General features: G+C 48.0%; 2 protein-coding genes and 1 long non-coding RNA gene across 3 annotated transcripts in view; 2 read left to right on the top strand and 1 right to left on the bottom strand.

Annotated features, from left to right (window-relative positions):
* Positions 1-10,444, top strand: part of LOC133353279 (extracellular sulfatase Sulf-1-like) — a 32,117-nt gene extending 21,673 nt beyond the window's left edge. The window contains 4 exon segments of the mRNA XM_061569388.1: positions 623-656; positions 5,269-5,297; positions 5,300-5,325; positions 7,388-10,444. Coding sequence (XP_061425372.1) covers positions 623-656; positions 5,269-5,297; positions 5,300-5,325; positions 7,388-7,438 — 140 coding nt within the window. The 3' untranslated portion in view covers positions 7,439-10,444.
* On the bottom strand, positions 3,408-11,884 carry LOC133353280 (uncharacterized). Its single transcript, XR_009756352.1, has 3 exons — positions 11,807-11,884; positions 5,192-5,269; positions 3,408-3,899 (listed from the first exon to the last, which is right to left on the bottom strand). It is a non-coding gene; the product is annotated as an uncharacterized LOC133353280 (long non-coding RNA).
* Positions 11,885-21,870: 9,986 nt separating this feature from the next.
* LOC133353252 (solute carrier organic anion transporter family member 5A1-like) overlaps positions 21,871-27,601 on the top strand; it is a 34,655-nt gene continuing 28,924 nt past the window's right edge. The window contains exons 1-2 of the mRNA XM_061569351.1: positions 21,871-22,417; positions 27,242-27,466. Coding sequence (XP_061425335.1) covers positions 21,871-22,417; positions 27,242-27,466 — 772 coding nt within the window. The remainder of the gene's footprint in view (positions 22,418-27,241; positions 27,467-27,601) is intronic.

Here is a 27,601-nt window from a genome sequence, read left to right as displayed (position 1 = left end):
TCGTGAACAACGAGGGAATACTGGAGGCCATCTGTGAATCATCGCTCGAGTGAGAAAAATATATTTGCAGATTACTCAATCGGAGTAACACGAGCAACATTAACCCCCCCCCCCCCAAACCTCCTACTGATGTACCATTGCCCACTTGCAGGCAGGCGACACGTCACTTAGTGCCACACAGGGGACAGCTGTCATCAGGGGGTCCCCTAGGCTAAAATAGCGAATATATATACACACACCTAGGCATTGTAACGATTGAGATGAGATTGTGTTGGAAAGCGTGTTGAGATGTTGGGGAAATGCGGTGCCCCAATCTCGTTATTCCTCATCCGGCGTCCTTCCCCGACCGAGAGAATTTCAAAACTCCTGGCCGCAACGAAAATGTTGTCTCGCCAGCCGCTGTGCACGTCGCTGCCGTTTCGCTTTAAATAAATCACTGAGCACCCCGTGGGACCTAATTACACGTCCACGCATCCCCTCCCGGAGACGGGCAACATTTGCAGACCCTGCCGCCGCAAACACCGCCTGCATTTGCCGAATCCGAGCTTTTGCTTTTGGGGGAATAAAAGCTGCGTTTGTCATTTTTATTCCCTGAAGATGTTACCCTTTGTTGTTGTTGCAGGATTGAACGAGGACAACGATTCGAAAGAGCAAAGGTAAGGGCGGTCCTTCTGTCTCATCGTAAATAAAATATTTGCACTCCGTGCCAAGCCTGGTGTCAGCTGCCACGGTGTAACGCTCCGCACGCTGGACCGGCGATCCAGCGAGCGCCGGTGCGATTCCGTCTCCCGGCGCGGAATCTTCCGATGACTTTCTCAGGGTAATTCCTGAGTTGGTTATTTCATTCAGAAATATGAGATAATACGATATTTTACACACACACACTCGGATGTTATTATTTCAGTTGGTAAGGCCCCGTTGAGCATTGGGACGACCACGGCCACAAGACAATCGGCAGTGGTGGCAGTTACAGGACATTGCGGTTATCTATAGTTACATAGGGTCCATAGAGTTACATGGAGATCGATAGAGTTACAGATAGATCCATAGAGTTACATGGAGATCGATATAGTTACATAGAGATCCATAGAGTTACATGGAGATCCATAGAGTTACATAGAGATCCATAGAGTTACATAGAGATCCATAGAGTTACATGGAAATCCATAGTTACATGGAGATCGATAGAGTTACATGGAGATCGATAGAGTTACATAGGGTCCATAGAGTTACATGGAGATCGATAGAGTTGCATAGGGTCCATAGAGTTACATGGAAATCCATAGAGTTACATGGAGATAGATAGAGTTACATAGGGTCCATAGAGTTCCATAGAGATCCATAGAGTTGCATAGGGTCCATAGAGTTACATGGAGATCGATAGAGTTACATAGATATCTATAGAGTTACACGGAGCTTGATAGAGTTACATAGGGATCCATATAGTTACATAGAGATCGATATAATTACATAGAGATCCATAGAGTTACATGGAGATCGATAGAGTTACGTAGAAATGCAAAAAGTTACATGGAGATTCATAGACCACATCCCAAACCATTGGTAGTGGCGGCAGTTAGAGAACGTGACACAAAATCCACGCCAGAACTTAATGCAAACAGGGTAAACAATATATGAAAAATAAAAATAGGTGTTACCCTTTCTGGCAATAAAAACAGGTGGTAAGATGTTCAAACACCAAATAGAAAACGTTTGCAAGGCATCAAGTCTCCATGAACCACACGTACTTTTGATGAACATGCAAACAAAAATGCTCTGATATAACTGGTCAACAAACGTTTTTTTTCTGGCCTGGACTTTTGCAGCTGTTTTAGACTAATTTCAGGGTGCTGATTCCAAATCTGATCTCAGATTTGCTCTATCACATCTCATTTTTATGCTATCGGCATTCCCCATTTTCATTGATTTTACCCGAAATTAACTGTGTCACTTATGATTGCAAGATGTTGCGAGTTAGTGACTGCTTTAGTGTTAAAATATGGTGCTGTATTTTTAGGATAGTGTGTTTATAATATAATTTTATGTAGATATCCACATTTATTTAATATTTTTCTTCTGCAGTTTTTATTGAAAATGCAATATTTGACATCTCAAAAACCTGATGTGATAGACAAAAACTGATGCCAGATTTGGAATCAGCACCCCAAAATTACCTGAAAATCGTTGGAATACTTTATGCCAGAAAAAGTGTGTTGACCAGTGTAATATATGGGCATTGTCTTTGAAGCTGATTGCCCTACACCAGAGACAGCAGCCTTCTTTATGGCCGAGTCTCACCAGTGCCAGACCAGAGAACGCGAAAAGGTGGACAGTACAAGTACAAGGCACTATCAGAGCATTTATAGCTCGCAATATGCACTCTTATCCATTCCGGTAATATGACAGAGGACAAACATTTTTTACAAACGTAATTAACAATTTAACAGGGGGCTTTTAGGGGAGCCACAGTGATTTAGTATAACTTTGTGCGTGAGGCAGGGTGGATCGTTGACACAGCAGTTATCGCCCTAAGCCGTTAACCCCAGCGGCCCGAGTTGGAATCCCGGCCACGGCTAACATCAGTGACGAGTGTTACGAGAACCGGTCCTGCCCTCTTCCCCATCACCCATCACCAACCCGCAGCTGGCCACGGCGGGTGGTGCAGTACGGTGAAGAAAACTTCCACGTAGAGTCGGGGGGAGGCCTTCAACCATTTGTGGATTGAGAATGGCTGGAATTCATCACGTCGTTTTGTCGACTTTTTTTGTGTGTCAGGTGACCAGTGACACTTTGGCAGCATTCGTCTCCCATTCAATCTCTGTCACTGCCGCCACTATTCCAGCCCCCTCCCCCCACACACTGACCCAATCAGTCGCCACCATCCATACGAGCAGCGGCGCAGCGGTAGGTAGCGGCAGTGGCAGCAGCAGTAGACGCTTTATTGGCCTTTGCCATTCGCAGAGCTCACCGCAGGCACAATATGAACGCACGAGCAAACTCATGAAAACAACAAGAAGAAAAACACGAGTAATGACGTCCATTAGAGTGTCTATGCAAAATAGGTCCAGTGGTGAGCGATTATAACCCAGTGAATGTTACTTTTCTTGATGAGGGACCCTTCAGTTGTGATCGCAGCGTGTGGTCGGAAGGACAAACGGACGACCTCTGGGCCTGAGGGCCATTGCAACTGCGCATTTGGTATTCTGTATAATTGTTTGCTGGAGGAGAATGGCTTTAATGGAGCCACTCGCCGAGTCAGCGGGTGTCTCGTCAGCCCTTGGGATTGACGTTCGGTGGTGATGCCATGGCGCCGAAATTGCCCCTGCAGGCATCGAGTAGCAAGCTGTTGATGTGTCCCGCACCGCCATCCCCCAGTCAAACTTCGCTCAGCGGGCCGGTCCCTACTTCTCTTCTGCTGCTCCCACTGTCGGGAACTCCCTTCGCCCCGCTATGTGGGCGGCTGTGTTGTGGCGCATTGGTAGCACTCATTTATTTAGAAGTGCTCGTTTGTGTTTCGCTTGTTGTGCCCTCCACCCGCACTGCCGGTTAGCACGTTTGGCTAAGTATCGTGGAAAAGAAGTTCCATGTACGTTACGTACTTACTAATTGGCTATGCCGGGTGGTGGCGGGTTTAACGACACTTTCATATTTACTAAATCTAACCCAAAAAAAACTAATTTACGGGTAAAAATGAGTGTCTCCTTTCTACAGAACGCCCGTGTCCGCCAATTGCTCTGCAACGGCGTCTCGACATTGCAGCCTCACCTTTAGGACGCTCCGCACGACGCGCTCACGACGCGCTCACGACGCGTGCGCCGTGGACGGGAGTAGCTCAGCCCCCGGTGTTGGTGTGACAGCCGAGATGACGACAGTTGGGACCCTCCACGCCGTCATTGGTTCTAAGAGACAAATTAAAATAGCAAGCGCAGGGAAGAACACATTTGTAGATGCCGTGTAAGATGATTGCCGTCAATAATTAAAACGAGGGCGGTGGCTGGCGAGTGTTGCAGCTCCAGGAAGAGATTAAGCAAGCAACCCCCCCCCCCCCCGAATGTTAGAGCATGAGTACAAGCTCTGGCAAAGGGTCGACGGGAATGACAGTAACGATAATTGCAACAATAGTGCCACTGTGTAAAGTTTAATAGTGGCACTTTTTCCAGAAAAGCCGCATTGAGCCCAGAGACTCTTTTTTCAGTAGCATCCTGAAGTTTGGATGTTTGGCCAATTACACGAATGAGTGTTTAGCTTGCGAGAGAGAAAACCAGAGAAAACTGATGCGTTACAAGGGACAAAACCCAAAGCTTCTACACAGAAAGATTTAATAATCTATTGCTGTACCACGGTGCCTTGATCATCCCACACACTGAGATTACGGCACCCACAGTTTTCTGGTGCCCGGCCCATCATATACTCACCTACCTACTAGCTCGATCACTCACTTTCACCTGCTCGCTCACTAACCCACTCACTCACCCGCTCGCTCACTCACTAACCCACTAACTCACTGGCCCACTCACTAACCCGCTCGCTCATTCACTAACCCACTCACTCACTGGCCCACTCACTCACTCACCCGCTCGCTCACTCACTAACCCACTCACTCACTCGCCCACTCACTCACTAACCCGCTCGCTCACTCACTAACCCACTCACTCACTGGCCCACTCACTCACCCGCTCGCTCACTCACTACCCACTCACTCACTGGCCCACTCACTCACCCGCTCGCTCACTCACTAACCCACTCACTCACTGGCCCACTCACTCACTAACCCGCTCGCTCACTTACTAACCAATTCACTCACTCGCCTACTCACTTACTCACCAACCCACTTGCTAACTCACGCACCCACTCACTCACCCGCTCGCTCACTCACTAAGCCACTCACTCACTGGCCCACTCACTAACCCACTCGCTCACTCACTAACCCACTCACTCACTGGCCTACTCACTCACTAACCCGCTCGCTCGCTCACTTACTAACCAATTCACTCACGCACCTGCTCACTCACTCACCCGCCCGCTCGCCCGCTCGCTCACTCGCTTACTAACTCGTTTGCTCACCTGCTCGCTCACTCACCCACTTGCTCGCCAACTTACTCAATCACCCCCTCAATCACTCACCCACCTGCGATATTCGGCTCATGTGGCTGCCACCAATGGTTTTCGTGGTTTAATACATTTAACGTACTTGTTTCCTTCCGTTATGTCCTTCCAAGTAAGAATCCACCAAACTGCGAACACTGTTCTTCATTGTCACTGTCATAGGCTGTGGGAGCAGAGGACATGGAGGAGGTTCTTGAGACACCCAAGCCCGAACCTGCTGTAAGTGACTCATGCTGCTGCCCTTGTGCATTTGTTTTTTTGCCATTCTCACCCAACACCCTGGAAGGTGGTGGCTATACACGTGGCCTCTGGTCCAGCGGTGCGGAAGCGAGGGTTGGCAGATGGCACAAAATCGTGTGAAGGAGGTGACATTCCCTGGTCTGCCAGGAGGGGGCAGCATGGCAACGTGTGGACTAATCTCCATCTGTTACATCTGTGTGCGTGTTTTTGTAGTGTTACCCGCTCACATGTGTGGGTTTTCTCCGGGTGCTCCGATTTTTTTCCTACTTATATGAATGCGCATTAACTCGCCGAAGACATCTTGATCGAAACGCAGCTGCCTGTGATGTGAATTGTGCAGCGTTGTGAGATTCAGTCGGCACGGATGACGCTGCTGTTTAAATACACATTATTGCAATAGAGAAAGAGAGGCAACTCCACGCTGCTTACAAGCACAGTAGGCGGATAAGTGCTCCTCTCACTGCGTTAGGAAGCCACTGGAGATGTGCACTTTAAATCTAAATGAAGAACTCATTTCTTGAGAACTGCTATTTGTGTTTAGTTCGTTGTCCTTCCCCCGCACCTCCGATGAGGACGGTTGGCTACGTAGGGTGCGAAAGAAGTTCAACGCACATACTCTGCCAAGCTGGCAGTCAATTCGCAGGACCACATTGTACTGGAACGAAACTGCTTTTGTTAACTTTAATTTATCTTCTTGGTTCTTTCGGTAAAGTCACGTAGAAGGGAAGTAATAAATAATAAAAATAAAACATAGTAAAATAATTCTCACGACGTTTCGGCCACAATGCAAGCAGCCGTCCTCAGGTGAAGAACAGGTCTGTCGATAAGACAGAGTTTGAATGACACGTCCTAGGCTTGGAGCGTCTATTTAAGCTGGGAGGGAGGAGGACGGCTGCTTGCGTTGTGGCCGAAACGTCGTGAGAATTATTTTATTATGTTTTATTTTTATTATTTTATTACTTCTCTTCTACGTGACTTTACCAAAAGAACCAACAAGATGAATCCCTGCAGTCACGAAAGCTTTAAATCTAAACTTTAATTTAGTCTCGATTTAAAGCTTTCATGACTGCAGGGATTCATCTTCTTGGTTCTTTCGGTAAAGTCACGTAGAAGGGAAATAATAAAATAATAATAAAACATAATTAAATAATTCTCACGACATCTGAATGATTTTTTTTTTCATTCAGACGCTGTCTTTCCGACAGACCTGTTCTTCACCTGAGGACGGCTGCTTGCGTTGTGGCCGAAACGTCGTGAGAATTGTATTTTATTATGTTTTATTTTTATTATTTTATTATTTCCCTTCTACGTGACTTTACCGAAAGAACCAAGAAGAAGGTTTAATTTAGTCGTTTGCCCAATTATGGTTCAATTGTCCTCTCGCCGCCCTGTGATGAGACGGTGTGTGTCCATTCACAACTCCCGCAGGGCACTGTGAAAGCAAGGCACCACAGAACTATTTTGGAGATCATTTTAAATTAACCCTTTTATTCGTGCCAAGAGGTCTTGGAGCATTTGATTTACCCAATAAGAAATGTACTCGCAGAGTACTCAATTGGGGATTACACATCAGCGATCATCTCCCACCCCACTGGCAGACTAATGCCCCAGGTGACTTTTGCGAATGCGACCCTGTCCGGGTCTTCACTTCTCCCCTGGTTCGACAAAATCAACATTTGAAACGTCACCGCATGCGCCACTGCAGTGAAATGTTCTTCGCTGGCCACCCACCCGCTCGTGTGCCGTGCCGGCCTTCAGAGAGGTGCTCGCTAACAGCACTTGCCACAACAGTCTGGTCTTGCTATAGGGTGGATCTTTGTCTTTGTCCTTGTTGTGTGTATGTCGCGTGATAACGCAAAGAACCATCACGTTGGCTTCATCTAAAAGACACGATTCCCTAAATCCATCTCCACCCCATGGCTAACGCTAATAGAGTCAGTCGCATGCCGTGCCGGTCCTTCAGAGAGGTGCTCGCTAACAGCACTTGCCACAACAGTCTGGTCTGGCTATAGCGGGTGGGGGGGGATCTTTGTCTCTGCAGAGACCGACTGTGGAAGGGATGGCAGCAGTCGCATCCAGCGCCCAAGATTGAGGACCTCGGCCTGCCAACAGCGGGGCGAGGAGCAACACGTGCCGCGTGACACGTGAAGCAGGAGGAAGAGGAGCGGCGTGTGTTTGTTGCGCGTGCGATGCATTCGCAGGGCGGTTTGTAGCGTGCTGGTGGATGAGATATATGGGCAGCACGAGTGTATAGTCGCCAGTGCAGCAGCAACAGCAGAAGCAGCAGCTCTGTCAGATCAACATCATCATCATCGCCGTTATTAACAGGTCCGTAATTCATCATGATTATCGACAGCAGCTCTGTAATAATTGTCATCGCGATCAACGGCAGATTCAGAATCACTTTCACCGTCATTGTCATCATCAGCAGCACCTCTTTCGTTATCTTTAATAGCAACAGCACAATTAAAATAATCATCGATGTATCTCCACTATTATCTTTAACAGCAGCAGCTCCGTAATAATCATCTACAGTCCATCATCAACAACATCAACAGCAGGTCCTTCTTCATCATCTGTAATATAAAATAATAATCAAAGGTAGTGGATGATGAAGTTGGAACTACTGCGGACGTTAATGACGATGCACTGCTGATGTTAATGATATGCTACTGATGTTAATGATGATTATGTACTGATATTAATGACAACGATGCACTACTGATGTGAATGATTAGTTGCTGATAATGACGAATACGTACTGATGTTAATGATGTACTGCTGATGTTAATGATCACGGCGGCGATGCACTGCTGATGGGAATGATGATGATGCTCTTTTAAAAACGATTATGATGGAGCAGCCCCATCTCTCTCATCCATGATATCATCAGCAGCAGTGGCGGCAGCAGCAGCAGCAGCCGGCTGACGAAGCTTCGTGTACGTCTTCATCAATCGACCGTTGTTTCGCTGTGCTCGAACGGGAAGTCGCGGCCGCGTTGCTGAATTCAAGGACCGCGTTGCTCGATGTGCGAGCAGCTGTTGCAACGCGACGTTGAGCAACGATCCACCCACACGAGGCGGCGGGTGGCAGCAGCGGGCTACGCGCGTTCCTAAGCCCACAGGGCAGCCACGCGCGCGCCCGCCCGCCCTGGCAGGACCCCACAGAGCAACGCGTTAAGAGGCAAAGCGGAAAAAAAATTAGCGTCCGCCGGACTGGAATGGAGCCACTTTTGGCTGCTGTAGAGTGGAGCAAGAACCGAGGAATGAAGCAGCGATGCTAATAATAATGCTGCTGCTGATGATGATGAGACTGGCTGCAGCTGGTGAAGGGCAACATTGGCACACGTGCAAACCGGCTATTATTTTAAATGATAAATCCCTTGTATGGAACACGGCGCGTGGCATGCCAGCGACGCGGCGTGGTTGGCTGGTGGCGTGCGTGGATCATCCTCCATGCACCTGGGGGCCCACTGGTACAATTGTACCGGCTTGCACACTCGAAAACTAGGCCACCATGGCTTGCAATGATACTTATAATCCAATAGTTGCTATTACTTATTCACACAGGAAAGCCACACCGAGTCGGAAGACTGGTTTTTCATCGCTGCGTTGGGGACGTTTGGCGAACGTCAATGGCATTGCGTGCGTTTTGGTTTTTGGTGGAAAGCAAAGAACCCGGACCAAAAGCTCGCGGAGAGCAGGGGGGAGACCATACAACTCCACGCAGAAGGGTGTTCGGGTCAGGTTCGAACCCAGGTCCTTCATGCTGTGAGGTTACAAGTGTTACCACTGCGTCACCCTGCTAATCGTAATGCCCATGTCTGCGCGCTGAGCCAGTTGCAAATGAGATCTTCGGTATGAATACAGGCAGCCGCATTTAAGATATATTTTTATTTATTTATCGGGAGTTTTGACTGAATCTGAATGCTCTTTTTCAAGAGGATACTGCACCGGAACATTTGGACAATTCTTTCGTGAACTAAACAGTTAAATAAGTAATGCCATTTAATTACCCAGGAAAGCCTGAGTCTCAGACTACAGTATTTCCCTTGAAGGTCCTGCATTTGGAATGTTTGGTCAATTCCTCCACATTGATTCGCATATCGGGGGAACCTGGAGTGTCCCGGAGAAAGACCTCTGCACGCAACGGAATAGCGCTCACATCGTCACACAGACTCAAGAAGCCACCGCTTGCATTGCCATCTTCTAGACACCCCATAGCCCTCGTCGACAATATCTGGGATTCCCAATTTTGTCGGCACTGCCTCCTACAGCAAAAAGTATCGTCGTGATCCATCAACCAGCCTCTGCGTCGCCGGATTGTAAGGGGGTCTGCGTCGTAGCAACGGCCAGCTTCGCTCATTTCAAATGTTATTTTTTTTCGATTTAAAGCTTTCGTGACTGCAGGGGTTCATCTTCTTGGTTCTTTCGGTAAAGTCACGTAGAATGGAAATAATAAAATAATAAAAATAAAACATAATAAAATAATTCTCACGACGTTTCGGCCACAACGCAAGCAGCCGTCCTCAGGTGATGAACAGATCTGTCGAAACGTCGTGATAATTATTTTATTATGTTTTATTTTTTTATTTTTTCCATTCTACGTGACTTTACCGAAAGAACCAAGAAGGGTTATTTTTTTTATTTACCTAACCACAAATCTCCCGCTTTCACGGGCAGGTTTCCCATCGCCCCTCGCGCCGACCCTGATCCCGCGCTGCCATCGCACATCGGCCGCTCTGTGCACGCGCCGTCCCTGTGAAGCTTGTGAAGGTCACGCGTCGCGCCCCCAGCTCGCTGCCATGCACTACAACCTGCATTACAGTGACGGCTATATTGAGCCGTGCTCTTGGGGGGGTGGGGGGCCGGCACATCTGTACTGCCGCTATGAAGAAGAGGCGGCCAGGGAGCGCACGCAGCGCGCACACACGCGCACACACACGCACACGCGCACACACACGCGCACACACACGCACACACACGCGCACACACACGCGCATACACGCGCACACGACAAAGATCCCCCATATAGCCTCAACAGACTGTAGGGGCAAGTGCTGTTAGCGAGCACCTATGAAGGCCGCAACGGTACACGAGGGGGTGGCTGGCCAGCACCACGCCCGACCGCCTTTGTCTCCCTAGTGGTGATGTTTTACACACCGCACCAGGTACTCATTTGAGGCTGAGTCGACCTAGGAGAGGCCCAGGACCGGTTAAGATAATCGTCACTGGTGTTGGCCGTGAGCGGGAATCGAACTTGGGTCGCGAGGGTTCATAGCGCAGCGCGCTAACCGCTACACTACCGCTCCCCACACACGTGTGGTGCGCGCGCGCCTGTCCGTTTCCTCGCGCGCGCCCGTACCTGCTCGAGCGCGCGCACGTGCGTTCTTCGTCCACGGGGAGCGCTGATAACGCTGCGGTTCGCGCACCGCACTACGAGGCCGATGACTCGAGTTCGATTCCCGACCACGGCGAGCGTCGGTGGCAAGCGCTTTCGGAATCTGGCCTGGGTCGCTCGCCCCGGATTCATTCGGCCTCGTATGATTACCTCGTACTCAATGACTCCTCTCGTGCACCGTGCAGACCTTAACAGGTGCTCGCTAACATCACCTTCCCACAAATGTCTGTTACGGCTCGCAGGGGGATTATTTGTCTTGGACTACTAGTGGAGTGCTTAATGTGCCGCGCTGCGAACCCGGGCCACCCGAGTTCGATTCCAGCTCACGGCCACCACCTGTCATATTTATTTCAACCGGCCTCTCCAAGGTCGACTCAGCCTCAAATGAGTACCTTGTACGATGTGTAAACATCGCCACTTGGCAAACATAGGCGACCGCGCGAGGTGTTGGCCACCCACCCCCTCGTGTGCCGTGCCCGTCTTCATAGATGCTCGCTAACAGCACTTGCCCCAAACGTATGTTACGGCTATCCAGAGGATCTTTGTCTTTAGGGACTGGAGGGACTTAGACCTCCCTCTCCCCCCCTGTTAAATTCTACTCATGTAAGGCTCAGTGGGTCTAGGGGGCCACATAATGGGTTCCAAATTGCTTGTGCCGTTGACGATATGCGCGTGATGGATATGACGTTGTGTTGCTGCCTATCTCAAACGATTCAACTATCAGAATCTTTACTTCGACAGCAGGAGGAATCCGATGAGCTATGAAGCTCTTTTCACAGACGTTCATTACGGTTACGATGATGACGTCGCTTTCCCCCCCCAACCCCAAATTGAATAAGGGAGAGAAACTGCGATAACTGATGGCAGCATTCCATAGGACACTTTGCCCATTTGTATTGTTTGTGCCTGCTTATCTACGCCACCATGTTTACGCATGAATTATGCAATATCATAACATGGGCAAAGCCGTTGAGCCTGGATTAACGGGGCTCTCTGCATGGAAATGTCGTGTTGGTTTTTGTACGCTAAGCAGATGTGTTTCACTTTTCATTCTACTTACTGTTTGCGGCAAATCTGTAATCTGGTCTCTGTCTATCCAAGCCGAGTTTCGGTGGTCCGTTGGTGCCTCTCCCATCACGCTGGCCACGTGCACGGTTGTCGTCCAGTTGCCGCTACGGGTAGAATATATGAATGGCGTGCGATCCCAACTCTCTCTCTCTCTAATCGCCTTATCCAAACAATTGAATGCTTTGCGACTCGCAGATGGCAGTGAGGTGGTGGTTGTCGCCGAGCTCTTCATTCTGGCCATTAACATATTCAGGTCACGCTCTTTCAAACAACAGCAAAATCATTTTTTTAGCGGATGTTTGGTGCATGGCGTATCCCTCGTACGACATTTGGTGCTCTGTCGTCATAAGCAGGGTGTTGTGACTAATGCGTTTTAATAAATCATTCATAGAACACATCATTCTGTCCACCCAGCAGAATAGAATGCGTTCGTAGAATTACTTAGTTTAAAAATGAGAAAAAAATGATGGCAACGTCGCTGATACAACAGGCATGAAGCACAAAGACACGTGGGCATCGTAATGAATGTCTCCGAGTGCTGATTACAAACGTGCTCTTTACGCTATTGCCGGCTGATTGGCTACACGAGGATGCCGCCACAGTGGCGGAGCGGGGCTTGGTTTGCAGCGTGTTGGACTCGCAGTCGCGGGGGGTTCGACTCAATTTCCCGTCGTGACATTTGAAACAATTTGGGGCAAGTTTCCTAAATCCCCCCCGAACACCCCCCCCCCCCACCGCCGGCTCCGTTCACGCAGGGGTGTTAACTGCCAATCAGTTGATCGGCAGGCCACGTGTGATGGGGTGAAACGTGGGTACCCGCACCTTTTTCAGAGCTTGGGTTTGTTGGCCAAAGTCCATCTCGAGAAGCCCTCTTGAGCTCCCTCGCGTCGATATGACTTTCCACCGGAATTGGCGTGGGCCAGCAGTGGCTTCGCTGCACCATACGCTTGTATGACTCCACTGGACGGCGATAGTTTAACATTGATTTTGATTTGTGATGTCCGGCCCTTTGTGAATCCACCGCCGAAAGGAGGACTTCCCATTTCGTTTCGGTCATGGGGGGAAAGTCTGATCTGTACTTCATAATGTTGGTCAGAATGGGTTGGTGGAAGGGGTTAGAGAGTGGCCAGGAGCGGTTCGGATATCACGCGCTACTGATGTTAGCCGTGGCAGGGAATCGAAGTTGGGGCGCTGGGTTCATAGTGCGGTGCAATAACCATTGCAAACCTCATTTAACTTAAAAAAGTGATACCTGCTCAAATACGCATTGGTGCTCATCTCCTGTATACAGCGCAGAGCCAGTGGTGGAAATTCCACATTCATATGGCACTGGTGAGTATGTCCATAGGACATTCCTACAAAGTGGTATTTATTTTATCGACCCTGGAGCGATGATGGGATGATCCAGTTCGCCGGTTTATGTAACACTTTAACATTAAACAACCAATCGACATATCTATATATAATGTAGCAATTGTGGGTCCACATTATTTTCACGTCCGATTTACGGCGTCCTTGTTGACCACCCATAATATTACACGCGGTGCACACGTGTGTGTGTGTGTCTTGAATATGAGTTACGTATACATGAATGCCAGTGTACGGAAATACATACACGTTGTTACTCGTATTGCTCTTTAAACATGCAATACACAACGAATGTTAAGTTTGCTCGGTCAGCAATGTTTATTTCCGAAAATGTTGCTCCTAATGCTGTTGACATTGCATGATTTGTTGTTGTTGTTTTGTTCCCATTAAGATCCCATTAAATGTATTCCATAAACATTAAACTACATTGCGTGCAGTTTCTCGTTCAATATCCGCAACATATTGTGAGTCATAATGTCAAGGTTTCTGTTTCCCCCCCCCCCCCCCCAAAATAATTCAACGTGCCCTCTCTATTGCCACTGGCAGTGCTTATTAAATCAGCACGTGACTCTCGGCCCGCTTCCTGAGGCCAACATCGCTTTTATCTATCCCATGGGCCATGGCAAATTGGTATCCCCATTTCGTGGTGGTAAAATCTTCGCCGTACCAAAGTCCTTGAAGAAATATATAGCTTGCTTTTTAGCCCCGGTGAGCTGTTTAAAAAAAATACGCCAGGTGTGTGTCTCGTCTTCACGGAGACAACCGGTTTTTAATTTTCTAGCAAGTGTAGCAACGGTCTGCTCATGCCAATTTCGGTCAATGAATATGCCATGTTTCCGTTAAGCCTTACAAGTAGGGGGCGGTTGAGAGGTATAAAGGCGCCCTATAAATATAAAGTTAGATAAGATATCTGGGAACTATCCCACGCTGAATCCGGTGCCAAAATGAGACGCTTTTTTTAAATCCTTTATATTAAGTTCGCTTGCTTGCTTGCGTGCTTGCTTGCTTGCTTACGACCGTGCAAATCTTTCGGTCGTTTTTTAACCCACTTCCCATGATCCAATCGAGCTGACATTTTCCACACAGACTCGTTGTGCGAGACAATTAATGTTCGTGAATTTTTTTTCCAAAAATGTTACACTGTTTAGGGAAAACAAATTAAATATTTAATTACCAATTGCTTAATGGTGGCAGGCAATCATCTGACCCATAGGTGGCAGCCATCTCAAGCCAGAGGACGAGAGGACTCTAGCCGCCATGCATATAAAGGATTTAGAGTGAAAAACTTAGTTTTTACTGGTTATACTTATTTCTTCATGATACCCCATTGTCAGTGGCGCAGGAGCACAACAAACAAAAAGCGTCAACGCATGTGTCAATATTTTATTAAAAGAATAAATAAAATTATAATAATAACAGGCGACGTTTCGAGCGGAGAGATCAAACAGCACTCCCGTTCAAGGTTGCACACAAGAGGAGATATCGTATCGTACGCAACTTCAAGAGGTCTTGCATTAACATCTCTGACTCACGTGGCTTAAATTCACACCCCAGCGTAACCTTAGCCGCTCCGACGCTGCACAGAGGCTATTTCGCGTACGTATCTGCTGACGGGCATCCGGAATAGATTGAATCCATGGGTCGTATCGGTAATTGAGCTGTATACATATCTGACCATCGTGTTATCTATTTCCCTTCCCCCGTCGATGAGTTCTGTTTTCACCTAAGGCTACACGTGACTTCAGACCGATCATAACTCCAGTCTACTTGCCGTGGTGGAAATGTCTTAGTCGTCAAATAAAAGGCTGCTATGCCCCAAAATTTCGTCATCTCCTGTTAACGCGGTTGACTATCTACGGCGTCGAAAGCAGATCAACATACATACGTACAGATGGTCGTGGCCGAGTGATTACAAATTCTAATGTTCTAGAGGGGACTAGAAAGCTGACGAGTTATTTTACGCTGTGAACCCCAATGACATGTGCTCGATTGCCAGCTGAGGCCAACATCAGTGACGAGTGATTTCAGAACCCCTGTGGTGACCTACCCACACTAACCAGCGTGGTGACGTATGATCAAGCAACCCTCATGATTGACGCCGAATGGCGAGGACCTTCAGCACCTCCGTTTGGCATGGTTGGCTATGTACGGCGTGAAAGAAGTTCAACGTACGTACGTATAGCGATGGAATGAAAAAAGACGTGAATTATTAGATTGGATTGTTAATGTATTATAGGCAATACGTTAACAGTATGAAGTCTGTGTTAATGAGTACCTCTTACTATTTAATGGAAATTCACTTGTACCTCCCTGTTTATTTGGGGGGTGAGGGGGCGTGTAGGATACAATCTATCACTTTCCCTCCCCTTCGAGTCTGCCAAGAGGTTAGAAGGGTATGAAAAATAAGAACACGTGGGCAGGACGCTAGATTAATATACAGTGAAGCGTCTCTGAGGTGGACACCGGGCAGACAGAATTGTGGGTATGAAAAAGTAACAAAAAATACTTCTGGGATGAACGCTGTTCGCGTGCCAATGAAGCTGCGAGTCGCAGGGAAATGCTAGCTTCTGTACAGTAAACCTCTCAACGGCAGGCATAGTTCAGCCAGAATATGCAGAATTAAATTATTAAGAAAAAAACGTCTGGGATGAACACTGTCCATGTGCTAATTAAGCTATGAGCGTACGGACGTGGCAATCTGCAATCATCCACACCGGGCTTGCTTCCGGTCATCTTTCACTCACATCTTGCTCTCGTATGGCAGTTTAGAAGATTTGTCCTAAAACGGCGAGTGAAAGGCGTTCACTAACTCAAAACTTATTTCGTTACGCTTGCAAAGTTAAATACATTTCATTTATTTTAAAAATGCGTACACTTGGATATCTAATTAATCAAACCTGTTGAATTTTGGAGAAAATATTGTTAGTAAGGGCATCATTAGTGGATCAAGTGGGGGGCTGACACAATCGGGAAACTCGCTACCCCAGGCCAAATCGATCAAAATCAAGTTTTCCAAATAAATTGCTGTAAACATTTTTCTTTAAACAAATCCCTTTAACCTTCCATGGCGACGGTGACTCGGATGTTTGAAGTGTTAATGGTAAATATTAAATGAAAATAAAACTATTTAATTTGGCTGATTACGTTATTCGGTGGTAATTAAATGTACGCGTTAGATTTTAAGTGCAAGGTGTTACTTGTAAATGTGATTTAAGTTTTGTCATTTATCAATTATGCCTGACATTTGCCGTGCCCAGATGGTTACTCTCCTCCAATTAGTCTGGCTCAGAGGAAGCCAATGACAAATGATGGCGGCCATATTGTATTTCAATATGGCTGCCCTTACCCAATACACTAACTAAAAACTGCATTTATATGAGTCACATAGGAGGCTGATTTATGTGGCTCTACCCACGTTTTTGTAGCCCAGGATTTAAATAGGACACTAATGCATCATAGAAACATACGTTCACCAGTAAGCAAGATGGCTGCAGTGAATTCCACCAACAGGGAGCACTGCTAAAACGCATAGAGAACTGCATACCAAGCAAGTTTTTTTTGTTGCATTTGTTTAATCACGGTTGCTGAGCAATGGTCCAGAGGCCCAAAATGTCAAGCGATGAGCAGCAGGAAGAAGAAAGTAGGAGCGTCTGGTCGCCAAGGGCAGGAAGGGGAGGAGAAGGAATGACCCGGTGAAGATGTCTGAGCACAAGACGGGAATGAAGAGTGGGAGGATCGTGCAGAAGTGAGGTGCACGAAGAAGCAGCGTCTGTTTTCACAGAAGGAGGGCGGAGAGACGGGAGAGATTCAGAATGGTGGTAGCCACACAAGCCACGTGATTTACCGGAGGCTTGAGCTGATTTAGATTTATTGATTCATCGGGATATCTTGACAAGCGTAACGTGCGTTTCAATTTTATTACAGCGGACAATTTGCTTTATATTGCGACCTGTGTATGGCGCTAGAAATATGTGGCGCTATTTTAGCAACATTGGCACAAGACAGAGAGGAAAGTGGAAACAAATGACGAAATGCGCAGTGGACACCTAACGGTCTTCTTGGTTCTTTCGGTAAAGTCACGTAGAAGGGAAATAATAAAATAATAAAATTAAAAGCATAATAAAATACAATTCTCACGACGTTTCGGCCACAACGCAAGCAGCTGTCCTCGGGTGAAGAACAGGGCTGTTGGATAGACAGCGTCTGAAGCCCTGTTCTTCGCCTGAGGACGGCTGCTTGCGTTGTGGCCGAAAAGTTCGTGAGAATTGTATTTTATTGTTTTATTTTAATTATTCTATTATTTCCCTTCTACGTGACTTTACCGAAAGAACCAAGAAGATGAATCCCTGCAGTCACGAAAGCTTGAAATCGACACCTAACGGGTTTAATCTGCCCATGGGATCGCGATGATGTATGTTGAACTTCTTTCACACCGTACGTAGCCAACCGTGCTAATCCGAGGTGCCTGTACCTATCTTGCTGCAACCGTGTGAACGTGGCTCCACGCACAAACCATCGTAACTTGTGGGCGTTGTGCGCGCGCGTGCTACAGCGATTACAAATTGGCGTAATTGGACAGTTTATTCTGAATCAACCCGGGTCGTTTAATTATAGCACACGCAATCACGCAATCACTCGGCGGCCTCTGCGAGATGCAGCAGTTCACAAACGCTGCCCTCTCGTTTCCTCTCGCCCAGGAGCCATGCGGCCACATCCGTCAGACTCTAGGCGCGATGAAATATTGTCTGGCGAGCACGTATTGTTAGCAACACAAGCGCCACATACGGTCGAGGGATGGACGCACCGAGCTAGAATCACGCGCGATTGATTTTGGCGTTGACGAGTATTAAGGGACTGTATTTGAGGCTGAGTTGACCTAGGGGAAACCAAAAACCAGAGGCGAAATATGCAGGGTGGTCCAGATGTCTCGTGACCTCCAGTATTGTTGTAAACGTTCTTGCCCGACCCTTCTCGACTTTTGTGAAAAAGGGCTTTATAGCTAATCGGATTCCACCAGTATAAACACAAATTCTGATTAATTGACCCGGATAAACCTTGCTCTTAACATATTAAGTTTTAGAGAATTAAATGGGGGTCACAAGACATCTGGATCACCCTGTACTTTTCAAGTATCGTATTCTTCGGATTACAAGACAAACTTACCCCCCCCCCCCCCACCGTCTTAGAATCCCTATAATAAACAGACACATTTCAATGTCTAATTCTATATTTGAAGCTTTCGTGACTGCAAATATTCATATTCTTAGGTTTTTTTCGGTAAAGTCACGTAGGTAAAAAATTAAAATTAATGTAAAATAAAATAAAAATCACGACGTTTCGGAGGCAACACAAGCTTCCACCTGAAGACGGAAGCTTGTGTTGCCTCCGAAACGTCGTGAGTTTTATTTTATTTTACTTTTATTAATTTTAATTTTATTTTTTACCTACGTGGCTTTACCGAAAAAGCCTAAGAATATGAATACATTTCAATGTCACCGTCTACATTTTTTGAACCCACGCAAATATTTGGCCGGCTCCGTTGGAGGCATGAGCTCGCAAACCCTCGATGATGCCACCCTGCTCCAAAAATCATCAGCTCCCACGTCTGAGCCACCTAAAGCGTCAGGCGCAATGCCGCGTGATAGCGAGCGCCTCTTGAGTCCGACGCCGCGAAGCCGCTGCCATTGCCAGCAGCGACGACGACAAATCCACGTTCCCATTTCATTTCCCCAGAGGCGAACGCCCGCATGAAGGAAGCTCCTATTTTAGACCAAGACTCGGCTGAGATTAGACAATTTACGACCAAATGCACGGTAGTCTCGGTGGGCGTGCGTTGCTAAACCATTGTCCCAAAGCGTCCTCCACCGTAACACGTGCTCTGTGTGCTGTGATATCGTACGTACAGTACACGTGCTCAGCACTTAACGTACATCAATTACAGGGAATTACCCAACCCCAGACACACTCACACACTCACACACCCTGGGGGCGGGGGGGGGTGTGTGACCTGGTGTAAAGTGTTCAGTGACGTGCCGGGCTTGGTGGATGTTCTTGGAATAAGCCGATCTGTGTGTGTGTGTAATGTGTGTGTGTAGTGTGTGTGTGTGATGTGTGTGTGTAGTGTGTGTGTGTTGCTGTGTGTGTGTGCTGTGTGTGTGTAGTGTGTGTGTGTAGTGTGTGTATAGTGCTGTGTGTGTGTGTAGTATGTGTGTGTAGTGTGTGTGTGTAGTGTGTGTATAGTGCTGTGTGTGTGTGTAGTATGTGTGTGTAGTGCTGTGTGTAGTGTGTGTGTGTAGTGTGTGTGTGTAGTGCTGTGTGTAGTGTGTGTGTGTAGTGTGTGTGTGTAGTGCTCTGTGTAGGGTGTGTGTGTAGTGTGTGTGTGTAGTGCTGTGTGTAGTGTGTGTGTGGTGTGTGTGTGTAGTGTGTGTGTAGTGTGTGTGTGTAGTGCTGTGTGTAGTGTGTGTGTGTAGTGTGTGTGTGTAGTGTGTGTGTGTAGTGTGTGTAGTGCTGTGTGTAGTGTGTGTGTGTAGTGCTGTGTAGTGTGTGTGTGTAGTGTGTGTGTGTAGTGTGTGTGTAGTGTGTGTGTGTAGTGTGTGTGTGTAGTGCTGTGTGTAGTGTGTGTGTGTAGTGTGTGTGTGTAGTGCTGTGTGTAGTGTGTGTGTGTAGTGTGTGTGTGTAGTGCTGTGTGTAGTGTGTGTGTGTAGTGTGTGTGTGTAGTGCTGTGTGTAGTGTGTGTGTGTAGTGCTGTGTATGGGTAGTGTGTGTGTGAGTGCAGTGCTGTGTGTGTAGCGCTGTGTGTGTGTAGTGCTGTGTGTGTTTAGTGCTGTGTGTAGTGTGTGTGTGTCTAGTGTGTGTGTGCAGTGCTGTGTGTGTGTGCAGTGTGTGTCTGTGTGTAGTGCTGTGTGTGTGTGCAATGTGCTGTGGGTGTGTGTGTCGTCACAGTAGTGAGAGAGAGAGGGGGGAGAGCGCGGGTGGTGGCCAGGGAGAGGGAAGAGTCACACGCGCTCAGTTGTTCCTCTACAAGCCAGGCGAACGCACGTGCTGGTAGCCGGGGTTTTAATATAGCTCTGCTAACACTGAGACAAAGATCCCCCGTATAGGCTTTATAGGCTTTTTCGGGGCAAGTGCTGTTAGCAAGCGCCTATGAAGGCCGGCACGACACACGAGCGGGTGGGTGGTGGTCAGCACCAAGCCCGGCCGCCTTTGTCTCCCTAGAGGAGATGTTTACAAAGCGCACAAGGTACTCATTTTAGGCTGAGTCGACCTAGGGAAGGTCCAGGACCGGTTCAGATAATCGCCACTGATGGTGTTGGTGACCGATAGCTGGGTTTGTAGCACACTACCGCTCTCTGCTCTGGTTAGCACAGGACACACACACACACATATGCCCTGTGCGTAGGCTTAACAGTCTTTTGGGGCAAGTGATTTTTCGCGACTTTATTTATACGAGCACAATACGCACGCACATATCGCTGCGCGCAGCCAACATACAATAAGCCGCTGTCTGCACCGAGCCGAGGTGACAGGCACGATACGTAAAGCGAAAATAAGAATATACGCTACAGATTTTAATATTTTAAAATAGGCTGAGATGGGGGTGTTTTTTTTTTAAAGTAGGATATTTTTAATCTCGCTAATGAGGACGTGCAGAGCGCCGTTCATTTTTTTTGTGTTTCCTGTTGTCGATGTACTCTTACAGCACTTGATTTAAAATTCTACCTATTCTGAGCGCAGTCAATTCGATTTGATCGTGAACGGCTTCAAATGACGGCGCCAACACTCAAGGATGTGACGACGACGACGACGATGATGGTGATAATTGTGATGATAATGGCTTGGACGACGCGAATTTCAGCACGATGCCTCGCTGCGTAACAGCCAAAGCCCGATCTGCACGAGACGAGCAAAGTCCTCACGGATAACGGACGGACGGACGCCTGCTGCTGCTGCTGCTGCTGCCTCCCCACCGTGAATGTCACGGGCCGTCGTGCGCGGAACATCGGGACGGAGTGACCTCATCGGCCGTCTGGACGCAGCGCGAGCGACACGTGGCGAGCGCGAGACGTCTCGGAGCTTGAGTGGAGTTGAGAGAGGCGCTGTCGGCGGAGGGCGTTGCGTTGAGACGGAAAGTGGCGGAGGAAGAGGAGGAGGAGGGAGGACGCGGCAAGATGCCCTGGCAGGGTGTTTGGAAGAAGCATGTGACCGAGAGTTCATAGGGCTTGAGGGTCGAGAGAGAGAGAGAGGGAGAGAGGCAGGAAGGTCTGGGCGGAGAATTGCTGCCGGAGTTGGACAGCGACTTTGAATGTTAGATTTGAGTGGAGAAAGAAGTGGGGGAGCAATTGGACTGAGTGGAGTTTAAAGAGCTACGCTTCATCCTGGCAGTTAGAGTGGAAGGCTGAGGACGGATAGCGAAGGAACTAAAGTGACAGATTTGAAAAGGCGAAACAAGTTGATGCGGATTTGAGCGAGCCGAGAAAGAACGGCGACCTATCGTAGGGGAGGGCTAGAGCCACAGGAGTTAGCACGAAGGGACCGACTCAATGATAAAGTTGAGCCATCTCTACCAACAGCACTGGGAAGAATAACAACAACAACAAGAACAACAACTCTACACACATCCCACAACGGAGACACTGACACGGGGGAGAGTTAGAGAGGGGGCTGGGGCTGGGGAGGACTGACGGAGAGATGTCCACTCACAAAGAATCGCCGCTGTCTCAACGTTCCGCGGGCGTCGGAGTTGAACCCAGCGGCCTTTCGACGCGCGGCTGCCGGTGCAGACGTCGCTTCGAGGACTCACGCTGCTTCCTGCTCTCGATGTGCAGCCTCACGTTCGTGCAGGCGCTCATGGTGTCGGGTCTCCTCAACGGGGTCATCACCACGGTGGAGAGGCGCTTCAAGTTGCGCAGCTCCGAGTCGGGCCTCGTGGTGAGTTGCTTCGACGTGGGCAGTCTCTCCGTCGTCGTCTTCGTGAGCTTCTTCGGCGGTCGAGGTCGCAGGCCGCGGTGGCTGGCCGCCGGCGGGCTGCTAGTGGCACTGGGAGCTGCAATATTTGCGCTGCCCCATTTCTTGACCAAGGGTAGTTCGTCATCGTCGTCGTCGTCGCCGTCGTCCACGAACTTGGGTGACCTCGCAGGAGACTCGGGGATGCAGACTCCGTTGGAGTTGTGCGTGCCGACGACATTGGCGGAGAGTCCCAACGATTCCTCGCTCGGGGTCACCAAGGGACAGCCAGGTATGGAGAAAAAAAACATCTTGCTGTTGTTGTGTCGTCGTCGTAAACAACAACAACAATGTGTCAAAGGCGCAGCCCCTGCAATGGCTCGCTCACGCTTCGGCCCGCGGAAGGGCCTCACGCTCGAGTGAGCTGTCGAGAGCCACTCTGCAGGGTCACGAGAGGACCTCTCGCACGACGTGGCCAGACGTCGTCTTGGGAGATGCGTGATGAGGATTACCCAACGCTTTGCTCACAATAGCGATCGATTCACCATTCTGTACCTATTTATATTGCTGCGCACACACACACAAACACACGTGTATGTGAATTATTAGTATTATCAGCAGTAGCAGTAGGAGTAGTCAATGATATTAGCAACAGCAACCCTGCAACCTTCTTTAAATGGGGAGGTGGGAAAATACACCGTCAATGTTGAACTTTAAACGAATGTGAAACGCTCGGCAGAGTCAGCAACGATACGATCTGCGCTTGTCCGTCGTACAATGCGGCTCGAGTTGTCGCCCGCTGTGAATGCGAGTCATAGCCTGCATGCTCGCCGCATTGTACGGAGTATACGACGCGCTTTTGCCACGTGTGTTGCGAAGTGTAAAGTTGGAGGTGCGTCTAATTCGATCGGGGTGCGTGTGTGTGTGCGTGGGAGAGAGAGAAAGACCGGGTTTAAATTTGATTAACTTTATTGACACCGGGGCACAAGTCAGCAGATGTAGCAAAGATGTCAGCTCCTTTATCAGCAGCTCCGTCACTATCATCGGTACTGCTGTGGTCACCAATCTCAAAACGCTCAACCCCCCCCCCCCCTATTCCATAATTTATCTCGTAGCGTTTTGAGATATCCACCAGCAGGCTACTCCTGAAGCCAACCAATCCACTGGCTCACTCACCAACCTCGACGCTGACATAGAGACATTTGGGATCAACTCTCCACCGTACGAAGTCTGAGATTGATCAGATCCCACGACACGCGTTATCCTGGCTGAAGCACGGCTGACTGAAACCCGGAGTGGAGGCCAGGTCCTCAGCGCTGTGCCGGCTCATTGCTCTGAGCCCTGAGCCACCAGGAGGCCCTCCTCATGAGTGGTCAAAGTCACCGTTCAACAGCTACAGTCACACCACCTCTACATAATAATAGGCTCAGTCAACTATTCTACACAACAAAGACTCATTTCCTCGCAGTGATTTCAGCCGCATCATCTCTACATAACAAAAACGCTCAGTCCCTTTTACACGCACCTTTACATCATCCGCACCTAGTTTACACAACAAAGGCTCATGCCTAACAACGTGCTTCAACCGCACCGAACCTCACAAAAATAATAGTCAGGGCCTACCTTGGCTCCTCCCACCATCAACCAGTATATATACAAATACTGTGTTCTTGGAATTTCTCTCACTTGATACAGCTATCGTGCTGTGACGGGACCACCTGAAGACGGAAGCTTGTGTTGCCTCAGAAACGTCGTGATTGTTATTTTATTTTTTATTTTACTTTTATTAATTTTTATTTTTATTTTTTTCCTACGTGACTTTACCGAAAAAACCTAAGAATATGAATACAGTCATGAGCCTCCACACAATTTGTAGGCCTGCCCATTGTATTCGCAACGCACGTTCCTGACCAGGTTATGTTTGCCGAATTACACGTGATTAATTATTGTCGTCTAAAATGTAATTACGGATGCGTTTCGTGCGTGTGATGTTGGTTGAGCTTATAATTGCACAGCAACACAGTCTATATTACGCACGTGCTGTGTGCAGAGGTGTGGTGCCAAGTTGCCATACTAGAGTTACACAGCACAACACATCCAAAAGCGCTGTTGCAGAGAATTTAAGCACCAAATATCTTTGTTTTATTTAGTTTTTACTCATATTTTAATTATTATGTTCTGTTACACAGGGTGGCCAAAATGCAGGACACATAGGGTTGTTAGACTATATTTCTACTAGCAAATCACATAGGGTTATTCCATTCATTTTAACAAATGTTAAAACTCACCGCCATTGACATGAATACGTGCACAAATTATCTTTTGAAATTAATTGAGATTTGTGTTTTTGTTTAAAGATGTTGGTGTAATCTTTGAACATTTAGCAATTTTGCTTTATCTCAATTAATTCAGGCTTCTTGGTCGAGATTTTTAAACGACATTTGAGGTGAACCCTCAGGAAGAAGAAACATTTCGATAAACTATGATAATAGATGCAATCTTAAGATAAGGAATTAAACTAAATGTGTATTAATGCCAGTGTTAAAATAAATTAAACATCCCGATGTGTCCTTACTTTTGGGCCACCCTGTATATGGTTTTGTGTCGAACTAAGGAGCCATATCTAACAAAGATGTCCTTAGTAGTAGGTTTTTACCCTTTTAAATTGGTACAAAACTGACACCTTCATTCAATGAATCATGGTTGCAATAACCACAACCACAATAACACAAGTAGTAAAAAAAAAGCAAACAAAAAGAAGCAACTCTGATAATGATAATAATATGCACTGTCCTTATTAGAGTTGCTTCTTTTTGCTTGCTTTTTTTAAAAGGGTAAAAACCTACCACTATATTTTGCCACTGGTAAAAGAGATCTCATAAAGATGTCCTTACCTGAAAAGAAAAAGAAAACATTCACCAGCATTAGTTCAAGCAAGCATGACATCGAATGTCGTCACCGGTTTGCTTGCAGTTTAGCCAAAGCTGCCAAAACTATGCACCCCCAGAGAATGCCGTGTGGCCGGTGGGACGTGAAAACATGTCAGTATTTTAAATAAAATCAAACACTCAATGTGGAGCCAGCTGAGCTGAGAGGAAAACTTGCCGTGCCTCTGCAAGTGTTAACGTCTCTCCAATTGACCCGTGGACACGTCACGTGGTCAAGAAAACAACAAAACTTCTAAGGGGGCATCCATTTAGTACGTACGCATGGAGGGGGGGGTTAACCCAATTGCGCTTGCGTATGGGGGGTCTACTGACAATGTACGTACGCATAGGAAACGGGGGGGGGATGAAGCCTCGATAATAATTTGTCTACATTGGCCTTCAAATGAGCCACAGTTCAGTGTCTTCAGCTGTCAGACAACAAGTCCTGCCGGGAGAGGTGGGACTGTGGGAGAGGTGTCACTCGTGTGCCATCGTACCCCTGACTGCGAGCTAGCACGCAGCTCAGCAAAATAAGTGGCCAGGGTACGCGACTTAATTATTTAATGCAGCCGGCGGTGGACTATCTGTTTGCTTAAACACGTAAATATTAGTAATCCTTGATGGTTTCTGCGTGGATTAAATATCGGCCGTTCTATCGGATTCGGGGGGGGGGGTGCGTCAGGCGTACGTACGCAGGGATGGGGGGAGAGGTGTAAAAAGTACGCGGGCGTACAGGGAGGGGGGTCAAGTTTTGACAAAATTTTGCGTACCTACTCAATGGATGGCCCCTAAACAGACCCGCAATGAGACTTACCACGCGGCGTAACAATTACGAATTGACCAGCGCGTTATAGCTTTTTTTCTTTTTTTTTGGCAGGAGATTGGCAACACAAATGATTTCAAGAAGCGTTTTATGCAACACTTTACGGTGAACGTCACGCTGCGTGCCAGTGCGATGAGTCCATGAGCCTGCCGGCCGAACGCGCGGGTTTATTTGTGCAGTTGTGCGAAGTCCAATCCTCAGAAAAGATTAAGGCCTTCTAAATAGACAGACTTACCAGATTATATTTTAATCCTCAAAATTAAATAAACACCAAAACAATATTTTACTTCGACTTGTTCCGTGCTGCCCATTATTTGCTCGCTGTCTATGCGAGAGAGAATGACATCGAGGCGTGAGAGAACAGAAAAAGAGTGGGAAAGGCAGCAGCCGAATGGAGATCCGGCACCCAAAAAAATTCCCTCACCGAGCTCTGCGGTCCTCTTTATACAAAGTTGTTACCTGCCAATGAATGCGAGTTTACATGACTACGTTAACGCATTCAATGCAGAGCAAGGGTGTGCTCGGCTAGGATCCCGCGCGCGGCAATGGCGCACACAGAAGTGGAAGGAAACAGGAGCAGAGGCACGCCGAGAGCCGGATTCGGAGACGTTGAGAAAGACTTGTAGAAGGACGCGCAGTGAAATTGAACGAAACAGGAACACCGGTCAGAGATGGAGATACGTGGCGGAAGTTTCAAGTTTATTTATTAGGTAGAGCCCTGTGAGCCATTCGCCTCTTGCATCGGGTGCAACCGCAACAAACAAAAAAACAAAAACATGAACAAGAATACATCTTAAAGTGACTATGTGCAAACAGAAAATCCACGAAAAAACAGCATAAGAACATTCGTCCCGTGTAGTCTCTGATTAGTTGGTTGAAAGGCCATATGATGATGGTGATTTGTGATTGCTTTTTGGGTAAGTTCACATAACGATCTGGCAAAGTTTGTGTCGCTAAGACCCTCCGCCACCCGGCACAGCCAAGCGAATTGCATTGTTACGTGTACAGGCGGAACGACGTGCCAATTACTGCTGTGTCAGCTCACGGTGGGGGATTTGAAGAACTCGACGAAAATTGAGCGATTAGATGCGTGACGTTTCGCTTGGAAGCTGCATCAAACAGACCCACCCAATATTTTACATCTGTGAAAATTATCTCACCAGATTCCTGAAGTCTAAACAAAGATTCCGATTCAGACATCGGTCAGGACAAGATCCAGGAAATCAGAATAAAAACCAAAGCACGGGATTATGACGACGATGATGCCATACACATTGTTGTGACGGCCACTGTCAGCCACAGGCCCTTTAGGTTCGGTGACCGATGCTCCCTTCCCTCCCTCTCCGCGTGTGTTTACGAGGAGCAGGCCTCGTCCACGCCCTCACCCCGCTGGCTACGGCCACCGGGGGAGGCGAGTACGCGTGCGGTGTCGGCCTCCAGGTGGAGGGGGTCGGCGGTGAGCGCACGATTGCCATGGCCCTGTTCGTGTTGGCCCAGCTGCTGGTGGGGATGGGCGCGGCTCCAATCTACACGCTGGGGCCCACGTACCTGGACGACAACGTGAAACCTGAGAACGTGTCCCTCTACCTGGGTGAGACGCCCTCCCTCCCCCGTGTGTCCCCTTGCCCGTGTTCCCCACGACGGCTGTCCCCACGTACCTGGACGACAACGTGAAACCTGAGAACGTGTCCCTCTACCTGGGTGAGACGCCCTCCCTCCCTCGTGT

The sequence above is a fragment of the Lethenteron reissneri genome, chromosome 43 (genome assembly GCF_015708825.2).
Source record: "Lethenteron reissneri isolate LAM-NWPU_2019-01 chromosome 43, ASM1570882v1, whole genome shotgun sequence".
Classification (NCBI taxonomy): domain Eukaryota; kingdom Metazoa; phylum Chordata; class Hyperoartia; order Petromyzontiformes; family Petromyzontidae; genus Lethenteron; species Lethenteron reissneri.
This window is presented reverse-complemented; position numbering and strand designations above follow the sequence as displayed.